We start from the raw sequence: 15,598 nt of genomic DNA, 5'->3' as shown, positions 1-15,598 counted from the left end.
TGAGTACTACAACTCTAGACTGTGGAAGTGACAGTGACACATTCATAGACTATGTTGTCCTTGCAATGGAAAAAAGCTAATTCCCTTGCAAATGTTTGCTTACCTGGTCTGTATAAAGAAACTTCAATTAATATCATCTACTGTAGTGGACGAACCACAGTGAAAGAAATTCAGTTGAATAGGAATTATATAATCGCAACAGAGAATTTGTCAGATACACCTGTGGAGGGTTTATTACTCATGAACTGAAATAAAATTAAACTCTTCCGAGACGTGATACATGAAGGGAGACAGAACTGCTAAGATGCTGAGGCGATCCTCTCCAGCTGTGCAGCCTCTCAGGCTCTGATGACATATCACACATGACATTAAGTGGCAGGGACAGTCACCATGTCACCAGTCAACCTCATTTTGCCACATGATATGTTTAAGAAAAGTTGTCATCTGCTCATATGCTGCTGGATTTTTCCTGCCTGTCTTATAAAACAACAACAACAACATGGCTACAATGCTAATGCTTCAGAGGTAATTCTGGGGTTACAGTTTACAAGACTGCAGATCTCTGCAGGGGGTGAGACTTAAAAGCAATGCAGCAGATTGTTGTCTATATTTTTGCACTGTGAAAATTTAACATAAAACACAGCAACAAACTGTAAGACTTGCACCAGCTGGTGGTTCCAGCAAGTTCAAGGAGCACGAGGGGTTGTTCCCTCTGCTGCCATTGCTGTAAAACAAAAGACATGACCAGAAAGGCTTACTGACAGCTGAAAGGAAATCATCTCTTCAGTTACTGTGTAATGGCTAGAAGGAAAGAAAAGATAACCTTGTGCAATAAGTGCACAGCTATGCAAAGACAACTACAGCACAGTATGTAAAGGTTAAGTACTAGTGTTTGTTAAAGTAAACATCTTTGGGAATATATTGCCTTAAGAGCTTGCAGTCAGAAGAGGAGAGAATTACACCATGACCCCACGTTGCATGCAGTACTTTCATACTACAGGTTAATTCCTCCAAGCATAACAATAACACAAGCCACCAAACACACTGGAGTCATTTCAGCCGCTACACTGGAACATAATGTATTCAGCTCCCCTGAGAACATGGCGCCGTAACTGAGCTAGCAGGTAAAAACGTCCCGGTCCACAATCACTTTCCGAGTTGAATTAACGCTGACAGTTTTATTGGGAGAGAATAAATTAGATCATCTTTGCTTCATACAAGAAATCAGAGTGAAAGAGCGAGTGGCAAAAAAGTTAAGTGTAATCACCCTAGAAGATAAAGCAGCTTCATACTGTTAAGCTTCATCTTGAAAAAACAGTCAAGTAAAACAATCATATCTAAAGACGGCTACATGATTCATGCGCAACAGTAGTTTCTATCACTGTGTAATTCTCGTCACGTGTTCAGGAGATTAATTCTCTGAACTTGCATGACAAGTTCTGCAGCGGATCAAAGGTTTGTTGATAAATGTTATCGTAAATGACAGACGTTAAAGGATAAACAGAGAGACCCGTCCTATCACAGGGTGGCTGTCTGTGAAACTTCACTAAAACCTGCTCCTGTGATGGAAAATGATGTCTTTATGATTTAAAAAAAAAATATTTTGGTGATGTAGAAAATGTAGGGATGTTGTCCCGAGGGGAAGAAAGTCTCTCTGTGGCTCATGTGTAGGAAGCCAGTGTGCATAAAAAGGAAATAATCTGTTGTCATAAGATGCATAGCCCACACAATCCTCCCTTACTCCCATCTGAACAGCTTCAGCCCATCCAGAGTGACGTCAATGTGCAGATTAGAGGGTTTTTTTTTCCCTTCTTTTCCATCTCTTCCCTTTTTCATGCCTAATCTGGACTTTTCATGAAACCTCTGCGATGCTGCATTCACTGCCTGGAAGATGGCTTTGAACAGCTCTAGACATAAGAAATGGAAGAATCAAACTGAAAAGGTAGTGATTTGGGATATTTACAGCTGCTAGAGAGTGAGAGTGGATGGAAGTGTAAAAGGGGGATATAAATTAGGAGTAAACGCCTGGGATATCTGGCCTTAAAGCATTGTTGGTTTCATATTTCACAATGGTTTAATGTCAACCTCAACAGGGAATACAGGAGGAGATAGTGGTCTTATGTTATATTGAAGTGAATTGCATTTATATAGCACCAATTCACAACATGATTTCTGTGAAGGCACTTTACAAATAGGTGTCGACCTTCTCTTTATACCTTTATTTACAGAGATTCAGGAGATATTGTATGAAATTAAATTTCAATGCCTTTTTTTATTACTTCTTATTAGGTGACATTTCAATAATGTGATCTGTGGGCTCAGCCCATAGAGGAAGTCCTAACCAACGATGTCATGTTGGCTCAATGTCATTGCCCCTCTCTCTCTTACACCTGATTTATTATCTCTCCAATAATAAAAAGGCATGAAAACCCCAAAATGTTTTAAAAAATGCATCAACGTGCACAAACCACTGACAAAAAGCACAATGCAGGTATTCCGAAAAAGAGCCGTCAGTACTTTTTGTAACTACGGAAACAGCATCCAACCTTGTGGGATTTGGTGTCTGAGTGTTCAGCTGAAATCAACTTTATTTTTATTTGACCCCAGCCAGTTCAGAAGAGAGTCTCAAAGCCTATTTTAAATAAAACATGTAATTATTGGGGTTGAACAGTATTAACTGGCCTGCACCATATCAGCAAGATGTCCGATGTGCAAACTGTTCAATAATGCGATGACAATATTACTTTGTCTTTCTGAAAAAGACTCAATAAGATGTAGTACCTCTGCCAAGCCTGTAGTGGCACTTTAACACTGCCACACCAATACACCAAAAACAGAGAAGAGTGGAAAGCTTGCGCACTATAAACAAACCTGAAACATTGTAAGTCAACTAAACACGAGAACTTGTGCTAGTACAAATATGCCAATCGATGCTGTGTGGACACGTTTCAAGCGCTGTATCCGAGGGACCTGACGGAAGTCCACCATTGTTGTTGTCCGTGATGACAATGAAAGTCAGATTAATTTGTTAGCCCTAGTATTAAGAATAAAATATCTCTAAAATCTCATAATGAAAAGATGCAAGGTGTTAGTTTTCCTGATCTTACAGTTTTAGTCCTTTCCTTTTAACAGACATTACATACAATACATTATCTTTAATCTTATCTCAGGCTTGGTATATTTTAGTGCTAATGCAAGTCATGCTGACCCATCCATGTTTCTTTATGACATAACCTTGATACACTGTACATAGTGTATGCTAACACAGAAAAACGCAAGGGCAGCCAGTGTCTTATCTTTTCAAACTGAGGTCAAAATGACATTGAATAATTCTGCTCCCACAAAAAAATGCTCAATGCTTGCAAAAAGGAAATAACCTGCAAAAAGAACGTGAAAAAAAAAAAAATAATAAATCACATCTCGGTACAGCAGTGTTACTCCTGGAAGCTTAAGCCCCCTGTGATGAACCATGAATGCAGAGATAAGTGTCATGTATAGTGTACAAGGCACTTCTCAAAGTCTCTAATAAGGAGGCTAATGTTAGGACACAGTGGCAGAGCAATTGTTATTACTCAGCAGCCATGTTTGAACACGATAAGCAAAATCACATAATCCACATTAGCATGTAGAAAAACAGTGAGGGGAGAATATGGTAAAACTGCTGATAAAGCCTGTCAAGAAATCCCTGCTTATGCTGGCTGCTAATTTCACAGGAATATGGCTCTGAAACTTAAATGATATGAAATACAGTTTGCAGATAACAGCTCTGGCAAGGAAACATATGACACTAGCTGACAACAATGTATTGCTCACTTTAGATCACAGACAGGGATGGTATACTTTCTCCGAGTAGGCCGTCTTGGGAGACCTTTCCGAGCAAAAGCTCCTCTACTCTTTTCTCTATCTCTGCAAACCACCAGCTGCTAAGGGAATCAGACTTGCTTCAAACTCCCACACAAGCCAAAGACATCAGCAAGCCTGCCCACATCTGTGTGTGAAGGACTTCAGGGGCAGAAAGAAAAGTTAGTGTGCTCTTTGAATTGCACTGTCGTTGTCTCTAATAATCACAGGCTTTATCATTTGATGGTTTGGAGCATGACTGCATATAGGAGGATACATACTGTAAAATGAACATTCTTCCTCTTACAGATATGGCACAATGGTTAAAGCATCTGATGCAGTGACCTACAGTATTAATATATTCAGAAACTGTACATTCATTGATTTGGGACAACTACCTTAAACTGTTGACCATTAGCCTATACAGTCAATATATGTGTGTGGGTCAGAGGAGTGTGTTTGGACCTTTGTTATATCTCCAAATAGGCCTGGGACACTAATCAATAAATCAATTAATTGCACGATAGATGAAAATGAACTCGATCATTTTTCCGGCCTCGATATATTGCCCTGTGCGCATGTATTTGTTTTCCTGGTCTCTGGCCTCCAAACAGACTGGATGACAAGAGGCTTCACTCTGTGCATCGGTCTCAGCACCTGGGCCGTTTGTTCCATAGCGGAATGAACGGAGTGAACCCTCTTGTCAGTCATCCAGGATCTTTGTTTCCCAGAATGCAGGCTAGCGGTCATATACATACTGTATATGTATATATGTGAATCAGTAAAGCTAAGCAGCTAAAAGCTTTTTTTGATTCTCGCTGCAGCGCTGTTAATACGTCACTTTTTAAAGTTTTAATATTTTTTCATGCGAGAAAGTCACAGTTTAGATCCCCAGTCTGTGGTCAGTTCATCCGGACACCACCTGTTAGGAGATTTCCTCCAACGTTTTTGTGCAGAGCCACTGTGGGAGCAACGGGGGCTTCCCACAGGCTGCAGCCGTCTGCTGAGCTCATGGGCCGGGCAACCTCCGTCGTCATCCCGGGGGAGAAAACGAGCCGAGTAACTTAAGTGACCAGCAGGGTTTTAGAGGTTTACCGCCGGCTGGTTAAATACTTTTTAGGAGATAAATGCTGGTCTCATTGATGAAATCTAACAACTGTGGCAGTCACATTAGTTTGTTTGAATGAAAAGTGAAGCTTCAGATGTGAACTGGACAGAAGAGCTGCACTGCACTGTTTATTATTTTTTGTTTGTTTAGGATAGTATACTATAAAAGTTTTTGCCATTCCAATTTTTGCATTTGCAATTATTGCATTTGAAAGGGTCTACTTGCATTATTATGAAATATTATTATTATATTAGTGGTTAGTGTTGTCACGATACCAACATTTTGGTACCGGTATCGGTACCAACATGTTTTTCGATACTTTTCGGTACTTTTCCACATAAAAAGAGAACACAAAAAATGTCATTATTGGCTTTATTTTAATAGAAAAATGTTGGACCATAAAACAGGAAATCAGTAAACAGTTACTGCTGCTGCAGGATTAACATTCCATCTATATTAATCTAAACTCTTCCTAAATTAAAAAATGTCTGTTTAAAAATGAACATCAACTTGTTTTCTTTGCATTATTTGAGGTCTGAAAACACTGCATCTTTTTTTGTTATTTTGACCAGTTGTAATTTTTGGGAGAAATTGTTATCAGCAGTTTATAGAATGAAACACAAATGTTCATGTTACTCAAACATACACCTATTGTTTCCCATATGTAGACCAAATTGATTCTGTCCCCCCCACCCCCATCATCATCGTTCCGTTAATTCATCTCTCCGTAGCGCTGCTTCGCCGTGCTCACTCACTCACAGAGAGAGAGAGAGAGACAGAGAGAGAGAGAGAGAGAGAGAGAGAGAGAGAGAGAGAGAGAGAGACAGAGAGAGCATGCAGCCAGTGGTGATCCGCGGTAAAAACAAAACTTATTAACGAGGCTGTGGCGGCCGTCTCTCTCTCGCGCGCGGCGCACAGACACAGGCACATGGACAGGTGGTGCTGTAACGGTAATGATAAAAAGCACCTTGCTTCGTTTGTGACTCGCTCCTCGCGGCTCAAATTACAATGCGGCGACTTCACGCGGCGACGTCACCGCTGCTGGCGGCGCAGAATGAAAGTACCGGTCCCATCTAAGCGCAGTATGGTACCGTTTTAAATGCGTTAGTACCCCGGTACCACTCTAGTACCGGTATACCGTGCAACCCTATTAGTGGTTACTTTGTTCTCAAAATATGTTGACAATAATATAGTTTATTGGCAATAATTTGTGGGACAATATATCGTCCAGCAAAATGTGTTATCGTCACAGGCCTATTTCCAAAAGAGCATGTTTATGACTCATTGTATCTCTCCCTCACTGTCCTCCTCCTCGCCTAAAGTGAGGGTACATTGGGCCAACAGTTGCTTTATACTCGCTAAACCACACCCACCTGTGAGCAATCCAATCAAATCTAGATTTAGCTAAATCCCTCTTGTTATTATATCCCTTACCCATTCCGTTTCACTCAGAAATATGTCACATTAAGATGTGCTTGACTCAAATCAGTTAAACTCCTCTACTTAATAATCAAATAATACACTTCAAATGTTCACTGGGAGTTCTGCGGGGACCGCATTACGCCACAAAGTCTATTTCAGGTCATTTGGATTTCTCGGAAAAAAAGCTTTTTCATTTTTTAGCACAGTGGTCTACATGCACAAAGCTGGCTGAAGCTCTTCAACAAAAGGTGCAATTTCTGGGTCACTAACCTGTTTCAAGTTTTAATATGGCTCTTTCATCATATTAAATGGGATTTCAAGTTACAAAAGATTCAGACTAAAAGGTGAACACAACAAAAGTTATACTTTAATTGAAGGTGATCACTGAAGGAGACAATTGGTAGTCGTACACCTGTGCTGCAAAAGTCCTGCATTCTGGCTGTTAGATGCAGTGCAGCCACTTCTGCACAGTGTTCCTCCTCTAGTGGAAGAGGTCAACCGGAGATGCAAAGCGGTCTTGTGTTACATGTCAGTGGGACCGAGTGAGCTGCACGCTGTTGCAAATACCTCATTGTGTAGAATAGTGGTCCCACTGTCGCATCAGAGATATCAGCAGAATACATAATAGAGTTTTAAGACAAATGGGACCCTATCAGCTGCAGAGGATATTGTGATTTTAAATGGTAAATCTATCTCAACAGTGCTGCATTGAGCATTGAACCATAGGTTATTCTGGGTGAACCAAAAACAGTCTGAGCAATAAATCAGCAAATAAATCAAACAGCAGGATCGCGCTTTATACTTATTCCACTCTCCTTATTCTCCTGCTAACAGGGGTACATGCTGAAAGGTGGTCCTAAATACATTTATTTTAACAGTCACAACGGCCGGCCGAGCAAACAACAGCAAGACAAAGCAATGAAGACAGCTCCTAATCTGCGCATAATCATTTTATATAACAGCTGAAAGCTGCAGTGCTGATGCAAAGCCTGGTGATTGTTAGATAGTGGCATAACCACAACCCATTTTCCAGCCGGTATCTCCTCTCACTTCCTGTGAGCGAAGAGCAGCCATCAGTAGCAGACAGTCGCAGTGTACCGGAAACCATCAGATCTAACATCAGATCCACTGCCTGTGAAATCTGTCAATACTGCTATGATCCACAATCTACAAGGCAACCTACAACACCATGGTGGGAGGCAAGACATTTTCTTAGATGCTTTATTCAGCAGGTGGAACAGAGAGGCTTAAAATAAACTTGCGTTCAAGGAATACATGACATGAAATACTTTTTTTTTTTTTTTTAATCTGTGGCAGATTCAAAATAAAGCCTATAGTAAGTCTCTTGCAGGCATGCCATGTCATGTTTAGTTGAGTGCCACACTATAATTTTACCACCAGCCACCTGTAGCTGTACAAGTATATGTTTCTATATTTTCTCTCATTCTGCATTTGGAGCAGCAACAACTCAACAGCAGCAGCTGCAGTGGGTTGGACGGCGCTGTATAAGTCTGCTCCCATAATGCTCAGTATCCCTTTGACCTCTGACACAGTGAACATGAGTCCATGAACGTTGATTATTTTACTCCTTATCCGTGTAATATTTCTACCAGATTCTACTGGTGGTAAATCACTAGAGTCTGCCTGTCCCATTTCCTGATGTACATGAAAAAAAATAAAAAACCACAGCGTTACTGCATTGCTTTTTGCACCCATAGGCAGCTGTTCAGACCTGCACCTACAGCAGGTCCAACTTTCCGTTGGCATTCACTTACCCTAGGACGTTTTATTCGTTAATTCACTGTAACACTAACTGTGAAAACATTAAAACAAGATTTACAAAAAAAATTGCATCCAAGGAAAGACGCATAATTGATTGCACTGGACAGCAAATTATCACTTGTAAGGGTAAACAAGAAGGAATATTATTCATGTAGCTTTCAAGAAAAACATATCCAGTAATAATTATACAGGAGGACATGGCTAATGCTACTGTGGAAGACACTTCATCCACAGCTTGCTGTGGAAAAAAAGGAAAAGGAAAATGAAAGGGAAATGTAATACAGCATTAGAGATACTTTGATTTCTAATAGGTAAGACTGATCTTATGAAATAGCCCAGGCCACAGCAGTGAAAAAGCAAGCAAGCTACTCTTACCAGAGAAAAAAAAGGCTTCAAAAAGCTGCAATTTAATATAATTTCAATTCAACTTCTGAACATCCATATCTATAGTTCTTAATCGCTTAAAGAAATCTCTGTGAAGCTCTGTGGAGCAAGTCTGCTCTTCCCTTAATAGCAGAGTAATACAGATGGTAATGCTATCATGTGCCAATTATTATTAGAGTTCTTTTAGAAGAAGGTGGAGGTGAAGCGTGTAAGGCCAAAAAAGAAAGAAAGAACAAAAGAAGGAAAGAGCATCTTCCATCAACTGTATTTGTCCAATTCAATTCTCTGGTGGTAGTGGGTGTTTGTTTGTAGCCAACAAGAAGTCAAAAATGTGGCCCATCACAGTGAACCGTCTCTTGAACAGCAGCAAGAATCAGAGCAGCTGTGGTCATTTAACCTGGATCAAGTCGAACCATCAGATAATCTGCTTCACACAGTTGTTGCTTCAGTGTCAAGACATCAGGGCACTGCAGTTGTCCCCTGATAACATTATTAGCTTAAGTGTAAATGTGGACTGTTATGTTGTTGCACCAACTGACCACCACCACCACCACAACAACAGCAAACTACTTCCACACCTGGACATTGTTAATAAATGAATGAATAAATTAGATTTTGACTGATTAAAACACTTGATAGCAATTAATCACATGCTGCCTATAGATAATCTGATTCATCGCACATAGCGTATTTGTTCAAAGTGTTCCTTAACAGGATATTTTTGGCAGTAACTACAAATGTCAACAGAGCTATCTGACAGGACTTAATTGCTGAACTTGCCATTCACAGTATTTTTTTTTTTTTTTTTAATCATCCATCGCGGTGCCATCCAAACGGTAACCATTGGAGACAGTTTAGCTTGAGACTGTAAGCTGATTCCTGATTTCCGGCGGCAACTGATTCAAACTGTGGGTCGGGCCAAAGTTCGATATGACAAAAACCTGGGTTATTCACGCATGAAAAAGATAGTGGCGTTGAAAGCAATACGCATGAATGCGTTAGCTATTACCACATTGATTTTTACAGCTATCTGATACAGTGCCTTGTTCATGCAGTATAAGGCTGTAGCCAGTGGCCAAGATCTTGTATTTTGTGAGTGTAATCTGTAGAAAATCCAAAGTCATAAAATGTTAAGTTGTGGTTTTGTGTGCCAGACTGTTTCTTGGCTAAAACCAAGCCTAATTTGCTTGTCCTGATGCTACTGTGAAGATGCCAGACAACCAGTAAATACTTCAGGGAGGTGCAAGAAATGGTCTGACACATAACCCCTTGTAAAATATTTCTACCCTTGGTTTTTTTTTTAATTAAGCAAAAAAAGACGTTAAATGGAAAGCCTTTTTTTTTTTTCTTGCCAATTCAGCATCCAATGGTGTCCATCTCTGTTGGATCAGATTTGATTTCTGTATGACTGTTTGACCTACAGGGTAAGCAGTCCAGTGGGATCAATCTTCATAATGGTGTGTCTGCACTGATGCTGCAAAAGTCAATCAGACGTAACAAGTGCACCAGAGGTTAAAGACACAGCCACATGCTGTGAACGTGGACATGTAACTGTGCCAGTAGCTTAAGGAGGAAATAATTGCAATTCCTCAGTGCACAACCAACCTGCATGTCTGGGGAAAGACATTTAGTCACCACACTCTACTGAACTACACAAATAGTAAATACATGAAGAACGTGCATTAAACATTTGTTGTTGTTGTTGTTGTTTTCTAAAAAAATAAAATAAAAAAACTCCTGGAAAAACAATAAGTTCTGAGCTGCTGAATATGTAGCCTGTTCTGGAAATACTGGTGCTGTGACATGCTTAATAGCCAAATATAAATCCTGAACTACTGTATTTCACTAGCCGGGGCTAGCTTGTAAGCACAGATGCATTAAGCAGGAGGCTGTGTTTCTAAAAAGATTTTTTTATTTCCCCCCCCAAAAAAAAAAGGAAACATCACATCTGGCTGACAGCGATGGTGCACGGGCCACAAGTTAACCGAGAGGACAAAAAGTTTCAGTCTAAAATGAGAAACTGTATGCATAATTTCTCCCAAAGAAATGCTGACAGGAGAGACACTGTTGGGGAAAATAAGAATGCATGACATTTTAAGATAAAGACGAGAGAGGAGTCACTGACCACACAGCCTCACTTCGGGAAAATCTATTCAATAACACACCGGTGGACACACTGAAATTGAAAAACACACATACACTGGGAAATTGTATACTGGGTTGAATCAAGTGTGATATCCAGAAGACAGAACGTGTTAGTTTATATAAAGAAAACAGCTTAGGGTAAAAAATAAAATAAAATACAATATCAGACCATAAAGGAGACGTAAGATCTATCTGCAGCATGGCACGCATCTATTTCCGTTTCCTGACAACAAAAGCCACCAAAAAGCGCCCTGCCAGCTGATTTGCTCAATACTACCTTTCATTATTTTTTTACGCTGTGATCAATGCAAACCACTGCACACATCTCACAAGTCACTCAGCTGCAAATATCTCATGAAAGCGGAGGAACCTAAGCTGTTGAGAACAATTCTAACGAGCGTGACTCTCCTAAATACTTTACATACTGTAGGGCAAGGCTGCTGTGTAGTCCAGCATCCCTGAGGCATTTTGTAACTTAACTTTATGTTAAGCCCAGCTGACATAATGATTTCCTATATGGGTCAGCACGGGTCAAACACACTTCAAAACAACAAAATCCTCAGCAAGCAGAGAAGAGTTAACAGGTTAGTTTGCAATGTTGCGTTGCTCTGATGTTGTAGCTGGGAGTGAACTCTCATCTTAAGTCCTTCAAACACTGTGTTGCCATGTGCAGCAAGTATATGAGCCTAACTCCAGCTGAATGAGAAGCAGCTGTACAGACAGACTTGTTTCTCCCCCCCACACACACACACACATTTCTCAGGAAAAGGAATGAAGTGCTTGCTATGCAGTGTTGTAAAGCAAAGCTCTTTATGATGTATGACACCATGTAGGGAATAAAATGCCCCTGCAGAACGCCACGGGGACCATATGTGAGGATGAGCGTGGCAGCTAGGGAACGGTGTCCAAATCACTGCCAGTGCCACAAGGTCCTTATCTGTGGCAAATATTTGAATAATTGTGGCTTTTCCCTATAATTGCAGCACAACCCCTCTATCACCACCACCACCACCACCACCACCCCATCCCGTTAGCTCTGCCTGCCACAAGAGGAAAAGACAACCACAGAACAGAAGACAAGCCTCATCATTCACCCAATCGCCCTCCTGAAACAAAAAATATGATGAACGCTGTTGTGTTGAGATGTTACAGCTGTGAAAGGAAAAGAAAAAAGACGTCAGCGTCAGGATGGGGGAAAGAAATACACGCGACACTGTTGCCACCGCTGTGCAGAGCAGACCGTAGGAAGCCAGGAACACACACACACACTCACATATTGAAAATAATAATAATGACGGTTTTCAAAGCAACAACTTTAACGTATGTTGGGCTCACTCGCTGCCTCATGTGCAAACACACCGCGGTGAGCAGAGCGCCTGTAGCAGCGCGCTTCAGCATAGTGTAGTTGTGTGCTGCTCAGAAGTGGAGGTGCTGTCATGCATGCTGCTGCTCGTGATAGTCAATGCAGATGAATTAAGACTTAATACACAGCCAGGCCTCCTGCTGCCCCCCTTCTTATTCTTCTTTCCTTTATTGCACATTGACACCACGCACTGTGCGAGCTGCGCTGCATCCCATCATACATCCACTGCTTCTTCCACCACTTGGTCAGGCGTAGAGGGAAAGTTGGCATGAGGCGAGCATGGCACCGATCGCCTCCATCCGGCTGTCCTTTTAACGGCTACTTAGTATTTCACTGTCACGCATGAATCACTCAACTCATTGACAGTTAGGCTATTGTTAGACCCCACGCGCGGCGCGGATGGGGCTTCCAGAGCGTCCGTCCACACACACACACACACACACACACACACGCACACACACTATACGTGAAAATATGGCAGGGTTCAGACTTACCGACGGCTAAATCCAGTAGATCTGCGCACAGGAGCAAGCACAATGAGAAGACGGTCATCTTTCCCTTATTTTGCAATAAATCCCAAACTCCATCTGCGTTTACATGCTCTCCGGGTTTCGGCCGTGTAATCCCCACCATTCCAGAGGTATGCGATTGAAAGGTGCCCCCAAACTATTCATGATGCAGCTCAAGTCTTAAGTGGAGAAATCGGAGAAGTTGACAATGAATACAGCATTCAGAGCGGCGAAAACCGTGCATCAGATCAAAGAAAATGACTCACTGGCTGCGATAACACAACACAAGCCCAGTCTTATTGTGGGTGGTTTTTCTCTTTTTCTTCTTATTTCTTCCCTCCTTCCAGTTGAAACAATAGGGAGCTGCGCTGAGCCGCGGAGCAGAGACAGGCTCTGGAAAAAAAACGGAAAGGTTTGGATGAAAATGTGTTCCTCAGTCACCGCTCTCTCTCTCCCTCCCTCCCTCTCTCTCTCCCTCGCTCTCTCTCCCGCCCTCCAGACAGACGCACAGTCATTCCTGAGCAGTCGCTCTTTTATTTCACACAATTTTCCTTAATCCTACCCTGGATTCAGACCCCTCTAATTCTGTCCATTAAGCCGATTTATTTCTGTTGGATTTTTATTTCTTGTAAAACACGTTTTTTTTTTTAAAGATCCTTATGTTCCCTTTGCTATAGGCAACGGAATTTATTACATCTATATGAATAAAGCAGCTGGAGGACCGTGTTAACTTTATCAACCCGTCAATCAACTATTCATTCATCAGAACTGACTGTGATGTTTTGCTTTTGTCTCTCAATTCACTGCAGCCAATGAAGATAGACTCTCTATTACTCACTATCATACGAATAAAAAGTCCCCACAACTGTCAAGTCATTGTCACACATTGCACATATTGTTATAGGTAGTATTAGTGTACAAAATCCAAACAGCAGTGCTAAAGTGGAGAAGATAAACATATTAAATGCACTTTGTTGGAACAACATTGAGACCATAAACACTCATTTCGACTTTATGATTAGCTGTGTAATGGGCCTAATCGGGCGGGTTAAAGTCACTCTTCTGGTTCAAATTGGCTGTGATCATTTGTCTCATTAAAGAGCATCTATCATGCAGGCAGGCCCGTGTGCATTCAGGTGTCAGACAGGATTTCACCTGAGACCAAGTGGCCTTCCGGTGAGAGTGACACCTGTATGTTCCCACAGCTTGAGTGGCTCCAGCTTTACTTTGTATACGATCCTGTGACACTACTCAAATCAGGGGGGGGGGGGGGGGGGGGGTCGATTTGCAAATGTCACTTTCCTCAAAATTATTCCATGCATTCTTGAGGGTAATAATGACGATCTGTAAAAATTCTAATCAGCATGTCCCCACTGCCCCAAAGATGAATGTCTTTTGAATCAGTAGCATTTGATTAATAGAATAAAGAATTAAATAACAGGGAGTTAACATTTTGTATTTTATGGTTGACTCCACAATCACAAGAAGTATTTGAGAGTGATGGGGCCACAAGTGTCGTCAAGACTCCCCCAAACTTTGACAGGTGCCTCGGGCTATGTCATTCTAATCAGCATCACCTTAGCAAGGTTAGTCCTGGTTTGCTACTCTCTTTTGCACTGAAATGATGTTTGCAGCACTATAAGTCTTTTGTGAGACGGTCCTCAGGGTTCTCTTTCAAAGCCCAGGAAATAAGTTATTCAGGGAGACAGCCACCAGCATGCCAAATCCATTCTCCAAAAAAATATGAATTCACTCGAATGAAGCCATTGGTTTCCCATTTTCTGCGAAGCCAACTCAATAGATCAAGGCCGTAAACTTGTATTGATCCGAGCAGCAGTGACCCAGTATACCTTTACCTTATACAGGAACTCCAGGAAAGCCGTTTCCTTGCAGGTATAGTGATTGGCCGGTCCATGGACTGAACACATTATCGGACCATTTACCAAGCAGAGCAGCAACACTGAACTGAGCAATGAGTGGAACGAGCCGGTCCTTGTGAGACAACGGCGTGAAAAGGAGAGGTTACAAAATATATTAATTCTTACTTTTATGAACATGTAAATGCAAAGCCAGAGACTCTCCGACACCCCTCTCCCCATCTGCTGACAGACTGGATGCTTCCATGGTTAAGGTCTGCAGTACTAATGCACTATCACACATCTCTAGAGGGCAGTGTCAACAGTAATTTATTGGGGTAACAGAGCTGAACGTGTTGCCATCCATATGGCATCTTACCCACTAACAAAGAGGAGTTTCCAGCCGTGTGAGTCTGCATACGATTTTCATGTGCTTACCTTTCTCTTTGTACTACAGACGCAGATCACTAAGCCTTAAACTGTTTTTTTGGCTTTTTATTTGGGATCTGAGGGATTGCAAGGAAGAGGAAACCTGACACAGAGATAGAACTGACTCCATCTAAGAGGATTACTCTGTCTCCTTTCATTCTTCTTGTCTTTCCAGTTATCATTAAGCACTTGTTCCTTTGAATTACTTTGTTGTGATGCCACTAACACTCTCTCTTGGCCATTAACTATTTTGTGAGTATATACACTGTAGCTGACTGCCACTGAGAGATGCTTTGCTCAGACACTCACTGATGACTATTGAATGGACACAGATCTTATCTAATTGTGTACAAATATGCAACATTACTTTCCTTGGAAACACCTTGTCCAGTTTCATGTTTTTATATATATACTGTGTATATAGTATATGAATAGAGCTTAAAGGGATAGTTCACTCAAAATTGAAATTTCACTCATTATCTCACCCTCATGTGGACTAAGGGCTGGGAGAAGTTTCAGAGTCCTCCGTGGCTTCTCTGAGTTACAGGGGGTCTCGGCGTAGCAGTGCATGTCAATATAACAGTTGCAAATGGATACCAACTGTCTTCGTAACAAAAAGACACACCAAAAAACATCCAAATACCTCCATGCTCCTCGTATGTAATGTCTGTCTTGTATTAAAGCCCCGAAATGTGAAATTGTTACATTACATACGAGCAGCATGGAGGTATTTGGATGTTTTTTGGTGTGTCTTTTTGTT

At 41.4% G+C, this 15,598-nt stretch overlaps 1 protein-coding gene across 2 annotated transcripts in view; it reads right to left on the bottom strand.

Annotated features, from left to right (window-relative positions):
- igsf21a (immunoglobin superfamily, member 21a) overlaps nt 1-12,760 on the bottom strand; it is a gene marked incomplete at its 3' end in the record, with an annotated part of 215,497 nt that extends 202,737 nt beyond the window's left edge. For both annotated transcript variants that reach the window (XM_083972308.1, XM_083972309.1), the window contains exon 1: nt 12,539-12,760. In XM_083972308.1, coding sequence (XP_083828434.1) covers nt 12,539-12,677 — 139 coding nt within the window. In that variant the 5' untranslated portion in view covers nt 12,678-12,760. The remainder of the gene's footprint in view (nt 1-12,538) is intronic.
- Nucleotides 12,761-15,598: the final 2,838 nt, after the last annotated feature.

This window comes from Trachurus trachurus (genome assembly GCF_905171665.1).
Source record: "Trachurus trachurus genome assembly, chromosome: 5".
Lineage (NCBI taxonomy): Eukaryota > Metazoa > Chordata > Actinopteri > Carangiformes > Carangidae > Trachurus > Trachurus trachurus.
This window is presented reverse-complemented; position numbering and strand designations above follow the sequence as displayed.